At 35.7% G+C, this 19,394-nt stretch overlaps 1 protein-coding gene across 1 annotated transcript in view; it reads right to left on the bottom strand.

Annotated features, from left to right (window-relative positions):
* The window catches only part of HSD17B4 (hydroxysteroid 17-beta dehydrogenase 4), a 64,863-nt gene that overhangs the window by 23,130 nt on the left and 22,339 nt on the right, over nt 1-19,394 (bottom strand). The window contains 7 exon segments of the mRNA XM_063180950.1: nt 498-567; nt 10,630-10,695; nt 13,269-13,372; nt 14,852-14,923; nt 16,269-16,320; nt 16,741-16,974; nt 17,659-17,765. Of these exon segments, the coding sequence (XP_063037020.1) occupies nt 498-567; nt 10,630-10,695; nt 13,269-13,372; nt 14,852-14,923; nt 16,269-16,320; nt 16,741-16,974; nt 17,659-17,765 (705 nt within the window).

Raw genomic sequence — 19,394 nt, forward strand, 5'->3', positions numbered from 1 at the left:
TAGGAAAGAAGTGCTAACAAGCTCCCTGTCTCCTGCCCTCCTGGATTTACTGGGACAGAGAAGGCTACACTGAAAAAGTTCCACTGAGACCCACATAATCTTAAAATTATTCAAATGGGAAGAAATACATATTAGAGAATTTATGGGATTCCTTTGGAAACTTTGATAGTCAATTATTTCTGCTTATGAAACAGACATTGTAAAAACAAGGACAGTGGCAACAAACAAGACCTTAAGGAAAGTAAGTTAGAAAGTATGTTTCCATTGTAAGTAAAATCCAAGCACCGCTCCCCATTTCTAGCTACAAGAAGCAATGCTTCAGACTGAAGGGTCACGTAGAACTTTGAAGTTATTTAATTGGTGACTCTAGGAACAGCTATAAAACAAGCACTACTTTTCCAGGTTGTGAAAAATGTACATAATGAAAAATAGATTAAAAATACATTTACATTATCCTTCATCCAAATATTAACACAATGGTATCCCCATCAGCTCACCTCCGAGAGCAGCAAAACTTGGATCCACATGTAAAGGATTCCAATCCCCACTCAGCCGATACAAGGCAGCCTGCAGAAACAGAGAAGGAGTCTGAAGAACAGCAGAAGTCACCCAGAATCTCATGACAGCTCAAGAAACATATCACAAACTATTTTACTAGTCCTATATATAATATACTCCACAACAAGGCATGTAAAATGAAACTAATTATTACTGCTTTCTTTGACAAATTTATTCACACTGTGAAACAGAAGTACATATATGAATTTTTTTATATACATACAAACACACTATCATGTTTTTCCAACAACAGATTCATCTTATGGGGATCAGAAATATCCTTTCTTTCCTTTTAAATTATGATACTTCTCTCATAGCAGATTCATGGGTAGCTGACCCCAGTAGCAAAAACAAACAATACTCCAAAGTAACACTCCAAGCTTTCTAGAAGACTTTTGCTTCATGTTAAATATTCTCTTTTGTTACTAAAAAAGTAGAGAAACACAGATTTAGTGTGTTTTATATATTGTGAATAACTCTGAGAAACTATGAAGAATATGGCTGCAGTACTTCAGGTTTCTCTCCCTGTATAGCTTTAGCATTTTGACCATCAAATCTTGTATTTGCTGTACATGCAGAGCAGCCAGCAGTTCATATTATGAGACATATCAAAAGCCAACCAGTGCATATTTCTGAAATAAAACCTTTTTCTCTGGTCAACAGATTACAGTGAAATCCAGTGACTAAATGACAGTGGAGTACTCCCTAGTAAAAATTTCCCAGAAATACAGTGAAATTCGGTATATTACATTAATTAATGAAGATTCCAAGAATTTAGCAGCTTAATTATGATGACATATAACAATTGGACACATATTTAATTGAAAAAAAGCTTTTAAACTGAAAAAAAATTGTATTTTAGTGAAGCACATTACTGGCCTTTAGAACAAATTGTCAGGAAAAAATTTTTCCCAGCATTTTGAACTAGGACAAAAAAAAATGGTATCTATTTATTTGAATGAGAGTAAACTGTACTAAATTCTGTTTGGAGGAAAGAAGACAGCAGATTTCTCAAAGAGAAGGATGAAAAAAAAAGATTCCCAAAAGGAAGAATTTTCCAATATATGCCCAACACTGTTCTTTTATCAAGTCTGAAGCAGACAGTGGAACTAGAAATGTTCTGAACTCTTGTATCATTTTAAACCACAATGCATGAGTTTTCTTTTTTAATCTGTTAATATTTGAGTAATTTCTCCACCTATCTACAGCTTTAACCTATCTAAGCTCTACGTCTCTCTTATTTCTCATAGCAATTTTCATTGATACAGCAAGTGTTTAGAGCCTGAGTTAAGATGGAATGTAAAGATCTTGTCTCTGCTTTCTGTGAGAGGTGGAACCAGACACTAAAAACAGCAAGTAGAAAATCACAAACTGCACCATAGCATTAGCATGCAAACCTTAGAAAGGCAAACAGTAAGCTAATACCTCTCAGTGGCTGTTTACATATTTGTTTACTGGTTTTGAAACACCTTTCCTTTCAGAAAAAAAAAAAAGACAACAGTGGATCTGGAATTTCTAACTGTAGTTTTATCTTTGCCAAAAATGTGTATTTATTATAACTTTTTTTTTTCAATTATCTTCTAATTATTAGTATAATTTTTTGGGAAAATAATGAAGACTGGAAATTTTATACTAGTGTAAGACTGAAGTAGAGCTGGGTCTGTGTTCAGGATCTAGAAAAAGACTAAAGAGAGGGCAAATAATTTCCTGAATATGTAAAAGTTATAACACTATGAAAGATACTTTATTGAGAGACAGACCCATACTTTCTTTTCACACAAGTAAATTTAAATCTGAAAATCTAAAGAGAATTCTTCAACAGAATTCTATGAAATAGGCTATCTCCCTTCATTACTCAAGTTTTCTTTCAAAAGAGTCTGAAATCTAACAGCAAATTGCTACTCAAGAGAAAAGTCGCTAGATACTAAATTATTAAATAATTGAGGGACTTCATAGCTAAATTAAAATTCTAGGGTCTTACTGTCATTCTTCAATTAATTTTAATTTTTACAAAAGCTGTCAGGAGGCTGTTTTCACAAAAGAGCTGTTGCAGTAAATTTTAATTCTAGCTAAATAACATTTAGTTGTAGTACTGGAAAATTCAATTTGTGGATCATAAGAAAAAAGACAAATTTCTGTGTTAAGCCCAAATCTCAAATCTAGCTATGCAGCTGTTGCTTAGTAAAAGTGTAATAAGAACTAACTATTTATTTAGAGTGATAATAAGCACTACTTGGGAGACAATACTTGTACCAAATGGTTTTCAAATTAACTGTAGTAAAAAATACTTGTGCTTTGCTAACAAAATAAATGTAGCAATTAGAAAACAACTGAGTTCAGAGAATTAAACGGGTCAATGTATTTAACTAAAATTCTGATTCATTAATCTGACAAATGATAGTTGTCTTTTTGTATTTTTAATAATAACAGTGACACTGGTCACAGCTGGAAAAAACACAGGCAGAACTCAATAAAACAGTTACAGTAGGTTTTTTTCAGATTCAGTGCAGCCAAATTAGGTCTGCCAACAAATTCTATTTACCACAGTCTTTAGTAAATCTTCATTTTAAAAACTACAGTCAACATGCAAACAGAACTGCTTTAATGCCTTGTTGGCTCTAGTTTCTATATTCCTCCAGTAAGGATATTTCATAAATGACAGCATTCTGGGGGACAGGGGGAAAAATGAAAACAAAAACCCAAGCAACCAACCAAAGATGCATCCTTGAAAGATTACAAGAATCAATTGATGTAAAGCATTAGACAGAAGTCAGTCATGATATGGTTAAATAGTTCTCCAGTTAATAACACAAACTGTCAAGTCTCATTTCCTAAAAATTTAGGAATTCTGACAGATCACAAAAGAAAAGGCGATATCAAGCCTGTCAGTGCCAATTTTTCAGTCTTCCTGCAGACTGTAATAAAGGTCAGTGGTAAAGCTGATGAAAAAGGAAGCCAACTATCCACGTATTTTCCCTTCTAACTGGGCAGAAAAATACCTCTACCCAAAAGCTTACCTTACAAAGTAAAGGTGTGTATATATGAATACCTGTATGTATGGACATGGACACGTATATATGTATGCTTTTACAGATTATTTAAGAACACGAGCAGTCAAGCCATCTTGTAAAGAAAACATCCACAATCTCATCTGCATGTGTCAATAGGCTCTCATTCACATTAAGAACAGTGAAAATTTCCAGTTAAAATGGCAGTGTTGATGTTTCAAGAACTGAAATTTAGCACAGTACTTAAGTGATTCACTGTACATAAAACTTCCTCACCCTTCACTATTCATGCATTTTCTGTTTGTCCATATCAAATGTTTTTCAAATTTAGTATCAATTTACATATTCCAACACAGACTTCACAAAATATTAGTCACTTTTCAGTAGCACAAATATGCAAGAAGCCTTTCCCTTAACAATGCCTCTCGATTAGAAAAACTACATGTCTTCATTTTGGGGAACTCCAAATGGATTAACAATTTTCCCAGCCTTTACTAAGACATGTATAGACATGGGGAGGAAACAAAGTTGATAAGTAATATCGACTTGTCGAAACAAATTGACTGCCAGACTTGTACTTTTTATTACCTTAATACACAAAATTCTACCCTAATCCAAGCTCCCAAATATTTGTCAAAATTGCCATGATTAAACAATTATATTCTGATCTTCCCAACAAGAATAAACACAAAGGACTGGGGGTTATATAAAACTTGACATTAATAACAAACTTTCAAAGTAATTACTATTGCAAACACTTACTATACAATAAGTACCATTTCTGCACACAAGCTTCTGAACAAATGATAGAAAGGTTATCAAATCTTAGCATAGACTTCACATCCCTTTGTTTTGTTTCTATCATCCTTTCTTGTTTTAGTACATTTTCTTCTGTCAGGCTGTCCATATTTGTGAACCTGCATAACATCATTTTCTCTATCATGAAGCAGATTATTTATGCTATAAATTGAAAAAAAAAATCACCAAATCTCTCAGGAGGCTCTTTTGTGCTACTGCCTGAAATACACTTAAATTTACACACCTTTAAGCAATGCTGTGCTAGACTCTTTACAGAACAGCGTATAAATTAGAACCTGCTCTACAACCATATTTTGATGGGAACTATGTCATACCTTTCCTGTTGCACAACAGCTTCCATTTGCTCCTGTTTGTTGCCCATGCTGTGTGCATTGATGTAGACACACTTCAGTTGGGCTACTGATTCCACCACACTTTTGTGGGTATGAAGACATAATTCCTACACTATGCTCTCAAGCACTTCCATTTTTTCTAGTACATTAATAACTCCTCTGTTTCTGCTGACACACAGATTCCATGTCCACTGAGACATCTTCCCTCAAATACTGTCATGCGCCCTCATGCTTGTCTCTAGCGAGCCTGGTTTTATCCCTTCCCTGCTTCAAATCCAGTTTAAAACTCATTTAATGAACCCTGCTAAATCCTGTGCAAAGATCTTTTACACCTTTGAGAGGGGTGTACCCTATCTGTTGACAGCAGGCCTGCTGTTGTGCAAACTGACCCATGATCAATCAAGCCAAAATTACGCCACTGACACCAGGCTGAGAGCCAGCTATTGATCTGTTGGGTCTTCCTCTTTCTTCCTTCATCATTCCCTAAATTGTTTAAAAACACAAATATTTACATATGCTTAGGAATAAAACATATATGAAGACTGCAGAATAAAAGACAGCTTTCCAGAGGTAAGGATTCACATTTGAACTACACAGAGGCTTGGAAGGGTTTTACCACATCATCAGGAAGCATAAAGTAAAGCCTCATAATAATGGACCTACTGGCAACAGGCAGAAAACCTTTCACAGTAGATTTTAGCTTAATAATTCATTAAGCATTCATTAAATGCTTCCCACACTCCTCTTTCATTCCAAAAATTCTTCCTAGTCTGTTTTTATTGTAAAGTCCACTCTCTGACCACAAATTAGATTTCTGCATAAGCAGTCTTCACAACTGCTTCCACATACATTAGGAACTGTAATTTTAACTAAATTTGACACAGTAAAAAAACTAAACTCAGGTAGCTGCGGTGCGAGCAGGACTGCAGGACTGAGAATGACTAAGAATGACTCAGGAAGGGAAGGTGACTCCTGCAGTCTTAACCACAGGATGCTGATAACACGACTTCAAACAGGATAGGGGCCAATTATTTTCTCCTTTTTCAGAGAAAACAAAAAGAAACTGTATGTTTGAAAAAAAACCCAAAGCACTAAAAACCAGCAATTTCTTCATATCCTGTCAATCAATGCTAGATTTATATCTGGAACAGAAGGCTTTACAAAGTTTTTTTAGATTAGTCTAGGTATGATTAGCTGAATCTCTCTCAAAATCTGAATGAGTAAAGAATCATATTCACTTATACCGTGTATGTCTCTTATATGTCTCCTTTTTATGCTGCTAACTGCATCACATCCAGAAAAATCACCATCTCATGCTGTATGCCACTTCTTTAAACATTTCTGTACAATTACAATGCCTCAAACATTTATAAACATTCTTGCTTTATAGATGAGAAACTACAAGGAGAAAAGGTCGTAACTGTCAAGCAGCAGAAACAAATTCCAGCTCTACAATAGAAAATTCGAAGGCCTAGCTTTTCAAAGAACCTCACATTTTTGATGTACAGTTTACAAGCTCTGAACACAGCCTCTGTGGATTTCAATTTCAGCCTGTGATGCTCAGACATCCTCCACCTAGTTCTACTCCCAAATTCCATCTTCCAAACTCTATTGTCTAATCCTCTCCTACCAGTCACTGATTAAGGAGTAGCCATGCCCGAGTGCTTTGGGATATCTGGGTGACAGCAGCCCACAGACCAAAGTACAGAAAATCCACTGTCAAACTACTGCAGTTCCAACCAGTCTCTAACAATAAGATAATCTTCCTCTCATTACTCCTCAGAATATAACTTGTTGCAATAAATAACATAGGAAAACTGACTTCCTACACTGTCTCAGTTGAGGTCTACAGCCTTTTCCTCACATGTGGAAGTTCCTGATAAAGAGGGAAACAAACACACCATTCATGCCAGCATCACTGAAAACATTGCATACAAAGCAGACTAAGACTACAAAACCCACAACCTTTACTTGGAATTTTTATCTTTTTAGATATCTCGAACACTTAAACCACTATCATAGTTTTCCAAATAAAAGCAAGTTAAAAATGACAGGATATAAATAAGCTCTTTTAACCAACCAGTATTAGACTCAGCTTCATCAGCTCTAAAGAAGAGTTTAAAAATTCTTGAAAGCAAGAATGGCCAAACTGCCTGACCCTGGAAGCCTCAGAGCAGAAGTACCATGTGTTTCAGATCTCCAAACTGCATGGAAAAGTAGCTGTACCAGAAATTTACATGTGATAGCTCACATGATGCCGCATTGCAGACTCTTAAAGGGTTCACAGTTGCACATACACAGCTGGTTCAAAAGCATTACAGGTTGAGACATCATGTTTTTCAAAACTTGTTAAATGTTCCGTTTTACTTTTTTGTCATGTCTATTTCTCCCTACTGATACAAGCAACAAGCACACGGAGTCAGAATTCAGAGAGGGAGAATGCTTTAGGAAATACATGATACTGTTGCAAGCAAAGAGAATTTTTCTACTGACAAATATTTTGTAAAATTACTAGATGTTCTCTTAGAGATGAGCTGATGTTAAAAAAAACTTCGAAGTCCTGCAAACTCCACAAACTACAGCTTTAGTTTCGGCATATCACAAACAAAACAGCTAGCTTTCAGAAAAAGATGAAAGAAAACAGAGAACATTAAAACTGAAATTACATGGTCAAAAATTTCACCTTGTGCAATACTGTTATACGGTTTATTTGTTGTCACTACACTGTGGATTATTTCTGATACTTGAAGATAGAGAACTGAATATTATTTCTGATACTTGAAGACAGAGAACAGTTTTTTTGAAGAAAACTTGTAGAATATCAGAACACTGAGTTTTTCCATGAGCAAGCAAACAAATCATGGAAAGTTCACAACAAATTCAAGACACCTTACTCATTTCCTTCCTCAAAAGTGACTTGTATTAGTTAAGGTATTAGCCACTTTAAATAAGCATGGCAGCTTACCTTGTGTGTCGTCAGAAAACGAGTTCCCAAGAAATCACCACATTTAGGAGGGAGTGAAAACTATATGCAGACAAGATTCTCCAGAGATACAGGTCATTCCCTGCCTGTTAGTTTTCATTTCATTAGCAACTATTCCGCAAAATCAGTTTGATTGATTAATTTAAGCACCCAGTTTGAAAACTGTCAGGACAAAAGCTCTGTAACTACATTAAATATTCCCTATAGGGTTGAAATTGAATGATCCATTCCTTGCTAATGGCTAACAGTCAAACACCCTCTAGACATCCTGATCTTCTGTCAGAAGGTCTATTTAATTAAAAAGACTTATGGCAGTGTGTCCATTAAAGTCAAGTTCAGGTTAGAGAGAGAGAACAAGCTAGAAAAATACCACCACACATGCACATCTCTACAGGGCAAGATGCAAAAAAATTCTAGTTCTTTACAAAAAAAATCATGAATAGAAGAAATATTTTATGTCCTTCAGCAAAATGCAATTTTAAGCTTTAAGGGCTTTTAGAAGATCAGATACTTATAAATTTTTCTTAGCCACTTTTACCTTTAAGCAGCTTACATCATGGTACTGCAACTCATTCATAAGCACTGGCTGGAATTTAAAGAACTTCTCAGAAATGGGTACAGATCTGAGCGGGATAAACATATATTATACTTCTTGCTATTAGTCATTGATACCACTAACCAAAGGGATTACTTTGTTCTGCCAACGGTCACATAGCACAAAGTCTTGTCAAGAAACTGTAGGTGGCTGTACCCTCTCTTCTGCTGAGCACACAGCAATGGGCAGAAACAGTTATTTAGGCCTCCATTCCCAGTGCCCTCCTCACTAACCAGTGCTTTATCTGGTCTGCAACATTCTTCCTCTTCGAAAAAACCCACTGCAGTAGAGTTAGAACTGAATAAACTTTCAAGGTAGCCACAGTTGTCATCTTCAGTAACAGACAGGTGTGTAAATGTTTCTAAATTATGTATGCAAGTCTATTTATCAGATGGTTTATTATACAATCATGATATGAAAAGGGAAAAACTGCTAATTATGAAGACCAGCTTAGCCATGTAATTATGGTAACACAAAAATTTAGTGTCACAACTATCACTGGACATAAGTACAGTTTAAGTTAAATCATATGCCATCTGCAAACTGACTCTTCCAGTCTGTTTTATACTCTGTAGCAATTCAGTAGTTGAATGGCAACAGTCATTTCTGCCAACACACTTTTCATTTAAACACTAGGACATTCAGAAATTCCCAAGCAGTTTGTGTGCCAGCTTCTATTTTTTAAAGAAGATTTTGGGCAGTTATGTGTCATTCCACAGACACATAAATGTAAAATCTTGGTAAATGTAAAATATTTTCTCAAGCTGTCCTTCTCATGAAAGTCTGCATCTGTACATAAAGTTCCCACGTGCTACACGTTCCCCCCTCCTGTACACCCATCCTGTCATCATCACTGAAACATAAATGCTACTGAATAATTTGGTACAGAAGCCTTCTTGTGATTATCAAAGTCCACTTGCTGTGGCTCCTCTAACTTCTAACTAGAGAATAATTCTCTTTATAGAGAATTACCACCTGTCAGAGTAGATCTTAAAAAAAAGCAAGTGAAGTAGCTACTCCCTGCTACTTCTTTTATTTCCAAGAATCAATTTTGCAATAGCAAGTTTCCCAACTTCTGTGTTATAGTGTTTTATTACTATCTTTTATCTCACGAACTTCAAGTATTTTGTGCACAATAACAATTCTAGACATATGGGTTTAAGGCTCAGAAACTGAAACTACCATATGAAAAAAGGCAGTCATAAATACCATGTGAAAACTGATGAGCCTGGAATCAATTCCAATATAAACATGCAGCGGAGAATCCAACATTCAAAATAAATAATTCTAAATACTTAACCTTTAGGGATGCTGTATCTCATCTAACAAAGGGTCAGCTGCTAGAAAGCACCTTCCACCACATTTACTGCCAGGAGAAAAGTACTCCCTCATCATTCCCTGCGCCTTGCTCACCCTGCCAATTCTCAATGAAGCCTATTGAGAAGAACAGGACACCTGTACCTCCTAGACCAATGCTGTGAATTTTAGGATGCAGCCAGTACATCAGTGACATAAACAAAAATGCTGATCTTGGCACTCTTTCCCAGTTGAAGTGGGGAAGGCTAACTTGGACTTCAAGCATAAAAATCAGCTGGATGAGACTTAAATATTCCATATATAATCAGAGAGAGGCTAAGCAGATATTGCAATTAGCACAGTTCAGCTAATGCTCAACATTTTAGTTCCATCTTCCAAAGCTACAGCCACTTGTCATGACTAAGTTGATTTTGGGAACAGCACTCTGTGTCCTAATGTTGGTAGCTCCAGATTTTCCTCTCTTGGTTGTCTGTCACCTGCAGGTTTACCTTGAGAGGAGGTTACATTTCTTTGCACAGGTTTCTGCCAGGGGAAAGCAGGTGCCTGTGAACCAGTGGGACAGGGTCTGTCAGTGTTTCAGGTTTCCCTTCACTCTTCCTACTACGCAAATTTGACTTTTTCAAAACTGTGAGCCACAAGCAATTCTTTTTATTTTGGTCACAATGTGTTTGCTTGCACCATGTGGTGTAAATTTCAGGAAGCCTGAGCCTTCTTTTCAAAAGTACAACAGAGTACAAACATTCATCTCCTCCTTCTATACAAAATTTGTAATAAACGATTATAAAATTTCATCAGTCTTAAGAAAAGAGTGTTTTACACAGTACATTGACATAAGCCAGAAGAAATTTTAGCTTTACAAATACATACACACACATATATATACAAACATTCACATAAATAAGCAAGTATAAATACCTGAGGTATATCAGAAAATCTAAACTATTAGTTAACATCATTTAGCACTCCTTTCTCCAAACAAAACAAAGATTTCCACACCAAAAGAAAACAAAGCTTTACCTGATCAGCTGTTGTAACATCAGAAATTACAGCATCAGGGGGTCTCTGGGGTGGAACTGCTGTTAACTAAAGCACAAGTAATAGTATTATTAGTATTTCACAGCAAAAATCTTTTATCCAGTTATGTAAAAAAAGAAACAATATTTACCAAATTGGTAAGCTTCCTCCTATCCCTTTTACATTTATAGACAAATAGAAAAAGATACTTAGTCCAGGAAACATCACTCATCAATGATGGCCTTACAGAGACAGTGATTCTGAGGTATCAGATCCTGCCTACAGTTACATGATTCACCTGATGTGTTTGATAACATTTCCTCCAAATTATCCAAAAAAAGCCAAGCAAGAATTATTATCAGAAAAAATATTTATCTCACAGAATAGTAAAATGCTTTGGAACACATAAAGAAAAATGAAGCTTTTAAAATAATACTTTTAGAGGCACAATGAAGAACAAGATAATTTACTACCTCACGTGCAGACTTTTTGTTTTACACTTTTTTCTTTTATTTTTTTTTGCAATTACATGCTGCATATTAAGCTCCACTTTACTGCAAAAAAGCTGTTCCTTGTGCCATCTACAGCTTCATAGTTCAGTTTCCAAGACATAAATCTTACCAACATACTGACAAAGAAAATCTTAGACCATAACAAACAAAGTACACCATAACCAATTCAAGCTATTAAAGTAGCTGAAATAATTTTTCTCCTCTAGTCCTTGTATTTTCAAAACAAACAAAAAGTCCAGAAAGAAACTAGCATAAGCTCTAAAATGAAAGGAAGCAAATTGATTCTCACCTGTAGTAATTTACCTTATCCTGATTTCTTTAAGGTCTTTACCAAAGGAAAGAGAAATAAAAAGAAACCAAGTGCTTTGTAGTTTCATGTCTAATAAAAGCAAAGGCACTTCCCTGTTTATTAACACAGAGCAAGACCACATCTTGGTCGGAAGATTTGATAAGCACTCCTCTTGTCACTTCAGAGAATCACAGTGGACCTACACAATCAGCTTGATGACAAGAACATTTCCTAAACATGCTCTCAAAACAAGCATGACTTGCCAATCTATTTCAAGCTCGTTTAAAGAAGCTCCACTTTACCTACTAAGTCATTAAAACCAGCCAACATGTGAATAATCAATGAAACCCCTATACCCACAGGTTAAGAAACTCTCAATTCAAAAGGAGATACATGACTCACACAACACACTGCTCACCACAGACCTAAACTTGGAGATCTGCTCCTCTTGACTTGCAATACAATTTTCAATGACAATAAAAGTGTTAAGTGACAAAAAGACACACTACAACATATGTCTACTCAGCTTGGGATTTTTTTTTCCACAGAAGGGCATGAAACTCTTTTTAATTGGGAAGATCTGCAAGGAAAAAGCAGGAAAATTCACAATTGGAAAACTAGCCTCTTGCATGCTGATGCCTCTGTTGAAATTGCTGTATCTTTGTGTTAATGAGACTACATTTGGGGGATTTTTTTAATCACGGGAAGGAGCTGCCTGAAATGGTCTTCTTCAAATGTTAAAATGTAAAATAATGTATACAACATTCTCACACTTCAATAAATAGAGTGAAGAAACTGCAGTTGCCTGAACTGCAATGTTTTACTAAGAAGTGCCAAAGCACTACACTGGACTCACTGATGTCATCACAATAGGTTAGCCTTGAACCACAGGGTTTTTTACATGTGCTGCTTATAAAATGTGATTGTAGAACAATTAAGGGCTCCTTCAAAGACTTCGATACACTGTCTGCAACAATTTCCTGTGATTTTTCTATACCACAGAGAGGCTCTTTAAAGCAGCAGGCATTTCAGTACCCAATTTGTAAAGTTTATATATTGTAAAACCTCAATATAATTGCTACAGGTTTAAGTAAAAAAAAATTAAGTTTACATGCAAAAATCCCAAAGAACATCACCTACACTATTTCAGACACATGAAACCTAGGTATTTCATTATTAATGTTCAAAACCAGTGAGCTTAACATAACCTTCTCATTCAACTGTTTATTACTGTAGAGCCTAGCAACATGAAGTCACAGCTGACACTGCCCTCAAACAGCATTGAAGGGGACAACGTCAGGCACCCAAATAGCTACCTCAAGCATTTGACATACACACTCTGTGTTCATGTGACAATGTTTGCTACTTGCTAACTCTCTGAAAACAGAAAAGTTCAGCTCCAAACTATAATGCTACTTCTCTTTTCCTCTTTATGCTTTCCAAGCCTCTTCCATACCAACACAAAGATTTAGAAAGAGCTACACCTAGAGATCTTTTCTAGAAACTGCAAGCTCAACCCTAATACTGACTTCCACTAGGATATGCTACCATTTCGAATATTTCAGTGTAGGAATATTTCGTCCCTGTAATGTTTATCAACTCACTTTAACTCTCAAAAAAAAAACAAAAAACATTGGTTTCCCAAGACCTGAACAATACCTTTTCACTCAGGCTCTCCAGTGAACAGAAGTATTTAAATTCCATCTGAGTTTGCTCAGCCATGCTGCCTAAGTGCTAGTTTACACTTCCTAGTTCATATAGCTAGTATTCTTCTTGCAGTGCTGACAGAACTCTTTAGTGTTTGGTGGGTTTTTTTACAATATGGATATGTGTGGATTTACCTTGGCCTTTTCTGATGTTCGTTTTCCACCAAATCCTCCAGCTCCAACAAAAAACAAAGAGAACTGATTATAACACACGAGGTCCTTTCCAGAATAGGTATTCACTGAAAAACAAAGAAGAGAAAGGTCATATATTGTCTTCAATCTCCTTTTTCATGCAACTAGCATGTGTTGTTACAAGAGACAAGTTCAGATGGAAACTTGACAAAGCTAATTTTAACATGTGACAGTGGTCACACTTTCACACTGCACTGTTGCAAGTCACTTTCCTAGTAGGGAAGACTAATGATATGTTTCAAAAAATTAACTTTATCTATTTGAAAGCATTAAAATTAAAAAATGAGCTATCAAAATGGTGACAACATTCAAAGCACTAAAAAAATTTGACAACACAGAACTGAAATTAGACTTAGCATCTCAGACTGTATTAATTTATTTAAATATGGAATTGTACCATAAAATATGATGTATTAAAAGCTACTGAGAATACCCAATGTGTTAAATAGATTATGAACTCATACAAAAAGTAGTACTAGCACCTTGTATGAGAAGAGTTCCAGAGTTCAAGGTCACCTGTTTCTTCTTTTGAAGAAGCTAGACTTCCTACACTGCACTGAGATTCAGCCTCCTACTGCGGTTCATAGCTAGTTCACTCCCTTACACCTCAGACTGGAATTCACAGAACTGTTTTGTTAATAATGTTAATTTCCAGTTCTAGAAGAAATTTAAAAACCAGAGACTGTGCTCACAAAAAGAACTTCTGCATGTTGCAGGAATAAACAAGCTTCATATTAGTCCAGTATGAAAACAAAACACAGCTATGAGGAATGGTCAGTAAAAAACCTTTTACAATTTTATCTGACCACTGAAGGAATAAGAGGTCAACAGTCTGAGATTAGAGTCTGTAAACCTACTCTTTCTGTCTAATTTGCCAAAGAACCTTGGCATAATCACAACTAATGAGAGTAAGATTCTGGAAACTGCAAGTTATCAATTTCCGGAGACACTCTCATCCTCTAACTTGGATTTAAAAGGAACCAAATGGGTTTTGTTTAGAATAAAATAATGCAGACACATAAAAGGAATGCAAGATATGCTCCTAAAGATCAATGTTTTGCAGATGGGTCGACATAACATAATTGTATGATTAACCTTTGCAAAATCACCCACAAAACACATGCAAGCATGCAAGCACACATCCCCTTACTGTGGGTAGCAGGATATAAACTGGTTATCTTCAGGCAGGATGAAGTACTATTATTGTTAAAAACTTTGATCTGTTTGCATACTGCATTATTCTACCTACACAGGAAGAAAGTGTTCTTATTTCAGTATGCTAACTACCCAAGAACAATTACACTTTGATCTGATTGCATGGTGCATTGCTCTACCTGCACAGGAAGAAAGTGTTTCTAATTCAGTAGGTTAACTGACCAAGAACAATTACACTGCCACATCTCACTGAGATTTAAAAAGCTAAAAGTCTTCTCTGTGGAAGGGCTGGCAGTTATTGGTACAGCTAGTTAAAAATGAAGCCTAATAAATGTAACTGCACCCCCATCAAAAGCCATAAAACATTTTACCATCTATTAGCAAGACTGCTCCGGATCCTTTGTCCAGAATATCTGCAACAGTTGCAACCGACCTTAATTCTCCTGTAAGAATAGAACATGGACACATTGTAAGGTTTTGCTTCAGGAACAAAGCCCACAGATCACTCTTTACACTTCCTTATAACCTGTCTTACTTACTAACTTCCTTACCTACTACTATCATTATTGTTGCTATCATTATTATTATTACTGTATTTCTTATTATCAACATCATCATAAGCATTGTAAAAGTCATATTAATTACAATCGTCCTGACTATAACAACAGCGTCTGGGAATCTTTGCAAATCTTGGTTTGAAGATCTGAGTGTTGTTTAGCTTGGGGTCTTTTTATAACTTCTGGGATTTTTTTAAAATAGAATTTTGCTGTAGTTCATGTATTCAGAGCTAAACACATCACTCTTAAGACTCAAACATATTGCTATCTTCAAAGATAGATCCAATCATATAAAGACTGTCCACAGATTTCAGGAGGGCTAAGGCATCCACAGTCCTACGGAAGAGAAGCTCAGCTCAGAGCCTGGGCATAGGGGTTCCCTGAAATCTGACATAAAGGTTATCACTTTAGAGACACACATGTGTTTATAAATAAGTCTACAGAATGCAAAACCAAAAACCTTTATGAAGTCCTGGCAATTCGTTACTAATCATCGGACTTCTTTGTATTAAATACGATTTTCACATAATTTTTTGTTTCAACAAAAAAATTCCCCCATTTACTTGCGGCTTGATTTTTTTTTTTTTTTTTTTGCTAAAATCTCAAAAATTTAATTTTTATAAACTACAAGTGAGGAAATCCAGACACATGCATATCCTGAATTAACGTAACAAGTAACTCTCAGATACTATAATCTGGGAAAACTCAGCTATCTCTGAAAAGAATTTGCTACTGCAGTAACTAATGCCTTGAGAATTTTGACAGAAAGAAAAGTAATTGTTATTAGCTTCCTCATTAGGATGTCCATTTGTTTTTTTACATCCATAGTTTAAATCTCATCCTCTTACAGGCACACAGACACAATCAATACTGAAGAATTCTTAGGTAAACATCCCAAAATTTTTATGATACAACCTTATTGAAATATTTTAAAGTTTTGGTAGTTAGTATCAAATAAATGAATAATCCACAGGTATATAGTGCATTTGCTTATGGTATCAAACACGATGCATACTTTACTAAGTATACTGTAGAAAAGCAACATCTAATCTCAAAAACACAGTTTCAGAATTCCTTCAAGAACACAACAGGTTGCCTCTCTTTTCCAACACTCCTAGTAAAAAGGATATGCAGTGCAACAGTTTGAAACAAAGCTTCCCTACTTCCATTTACAATATGGCTACAGGAACTGTTGTCATAATGAAAAACACATCAACACAGAAGGACTGACCTGAAGTTGGTATTGGTTTATAAAGCTCCAGATATTGCTCACCATGCAGCATCTATGTAAAGAAAGACAGCACTGTAATTACAATCAATATATTGCTTTCTCCCCCAAGTCAATATATAGCTATTTTAGAAAGTGTCCAAAGCAAACAAATTTAAAAAAAACAAGTTTTACTCTTTTGTTTTTATGATTTCATCCCCAAAATGTTTTCAAATAAAGTTTTAAGCTTTTATGGTTTAAAAAAAGAATAGTGAACACAAAGTAAAATTGAATATCAAATTCATCATACATCTCATCATAGGAAGATGCATTATACAAGTGAAGTAAATGAATAATTTCTTAGGATGTAAGAATACAAACCACTGAATTTTTAATTTCTAGAACAAAAGGAACTTAATATTACAAAAATACTAACTGAAGTCACCTTTCAGTTATATGACACACAAAGAAAATTGGCTACTTTACTCTTCCATACCCTGGCAAGATCAATATTTAGTCCTGAAAGAGAAGGAACAGCATCAAACATCGACGTCTGAGCAGGAATTACTCCAAAGCTGGGTAAACAGCAGAATTCTTCACTTCCTTCAAAGAGAAATTTTAGGTGGTCTGGATCCTTAGTTGACATTCCCACACCAAGTGCATACAGAATAGGCTCCAAGTGAGTATATTTATACACGTTGGTACCCAGTTTACGGCCAACAATACTTGCCTGGAAATAAGAAGTCAGCATAAAATAAAAATCAATACCAGTTAATACTGAACTTGCATTCTTTCTGTAATTTTTCTATCCAGCCTGACGCCTGAGGATCGTCTTTACAGTCACATGTACACAAAGTATGAGTAATAAATACACCACAAAATATTAATGTATTCATTGCAATACAAGCAACCCAAATGCAAGGCATTATACCTTGCTTCAAGCAATCTACCTCAAGAATAAATGGCATAACTTGATATAACTGCACTCTCAGCAATGCGTAAGATTTTTTCAAAAAAAAAACCACAATTGAAATAATTAACACTGTAATAAGACTGAAATGAGGAAAAATTACCTATAGAGAAGGAGCCAGAGCAAAATGACACTGCCCAACAACACCCAAGCTCTCTCGCTTTTCTGAATAATACCCCAGTTAGAGATGCTTAACAGAACTTACAAGCACCTAGATTCTGCATTATCGAGTCTATTCAGTCCTAAGTTTTCCTATCATCAATAGGAAAAATAAAGACTGGAGTCTGGAGAGGTTTTTCATTCTGCTTCCTCACATCACATTTTAAACCCCACCTTTCTTTTTTGCAGACAGCAAGCCAGAGTACAAGCTGGGCAGCAATGCTGGTTTCTCTGCTCAAGGTTTTCATGCAGCTTTGAGTGCATCTGGTAGATAGATGTACTTACTGTGTCAACAGAAGAAGAAACCACTGATCCAGAGCTTGTTGAATTCATAGAAATATTCCCTTGAGATTCTATCTGACTTAGAGCATCACTCAATACACTTATGGACTCTAGAGAAAGGAATTGAAAACTCACTTTTAGAAACCATACATGAAACACTCCAGTTACAGACCCAAAATACACACATCAATCAGCAAATAAGATATAGCCTGGTATTTCTCAGTTCACCTTTAAACACAGTAAATATACATCTGTAAATTGAGCAGTGTGCTGCTCAAGGTGATTTCTGCACAGGTTCCATCAGTTCTGCACCCACCAGTCAACCATGACACTTATCTCAATGTGTAAAGGAGAAGATAATGACTGGTGTATCTTTCAACTGTCTGAGAAGCAAATATCTGAAAAGTACTACTGATTTTCTTATGAGAATTATTTGCAACACAAGTCACAGGTCTAGTCTCCTGACTGCTACCCTCTTTCCTGAATCAGACAGATAGAAAAGCAAATAAGCCTGAGACTGAGCAATGACGAAATTATAAATGAGATGATGCATGAATTCAACTATGGTCACGGCAGGCCATCAAGAACAACTCGTTCCTTGAAGCTTAATAGGGCTAAAATCAACATTAAACATTAGAAAGAATCAAACAAAAGGTGATGAGAATCTCACACAGAAAAACACAAACATGTTTAAATCAGAGAAATGCAAAATCATTTCTTAACTACCTTAACACAGAGTCACTGCCCTCCACTTCAAAACCCCTGTGCCCACACTGACTTGCACTGCTGCTTGATTTAAGTCAATGTTGCTCTATCACACAGCACTACTCTAAAAAACCTGCAAGGTAAACTGCATGCCCTCTTGCAGAACCCTGTTTTCCTAAACTATCTCGTGCTTACCAGTCTCACTGCCAGAATCATTGTAACATTTGTTTGTGGCCTTAATTTTGTGAAGAAAAGGAACATCTAAGAAACAAGTATATGTTGTCACCTCTTCTGCCAAAGACAAGCTTCCTCTTTAGATATAAGCTGTGTCACAATCTGACACTTACATAATGTGAAAATGTGCAAAACAATAATTCTAATTCAGAAGAACCTTTTGAAAGGTAATTTCTTTTATCCCTTTGTTCATTCATTAATTGAATAAAAGAAAAGCAATACAGAGCTATTGGGAGAAGTAATAGACGGTTTCTACTTTTTCTGCATGAACAAAAGAAGGTTTCACATTGCTTTAAAATCTTCACAGGAGAACACAGGTTTGGCCTCCAAGCATACCTGAATGTTTCCTCAACTTTAGCGTGGCCATAAACTACTTACATGCAGGAATATAAAGATGACTTTTAATGGTGAGACTTGAAGACTAACAACATGCATTTTTGACATTATCTGGCATAATTAGGATCAATAGTACAAAGGTAACCTGTAAAATAATAATGGTGTCGAATACTACATTTCCTCTTCAAGGAGTCTTTCTTCCAGAATGTATGATATGAGTAGACTATAAAGTTGGTGACCTGGCTAGTGTCTGGCTGAACACTAAGGAGATCACAGAGTCATAGAACAGTCTGGAGTAGACCCTAAAGATGAAACTCCCCTGCAATGATCAGACACTCTTCAACTCGACAGGTATCTCAGAACTCTGTCATATCTGACCTTGAATGTTTACAGGATGGGGCATCTACGACCTGTCTATGAAAAACCCATTCCAGTGTTTAACTATCCTTTGTAAAAAGCTTCTT

This window comes from Melospiza melodia, chromosome Z, assembly GCF_035770615.1.
Source record: "Melospiza melodia melodia isolate bMelMel2 chromosome Z, bMelMel2.pri, whole genome shotgun sequence".
NCBI classification, from domain to species: domain Eukaryota; kingdom Metazoa; phylum Chordata; class Aves; order Passeriformes; family Passerellidae; genus Melospiza; species Melospiza melodia.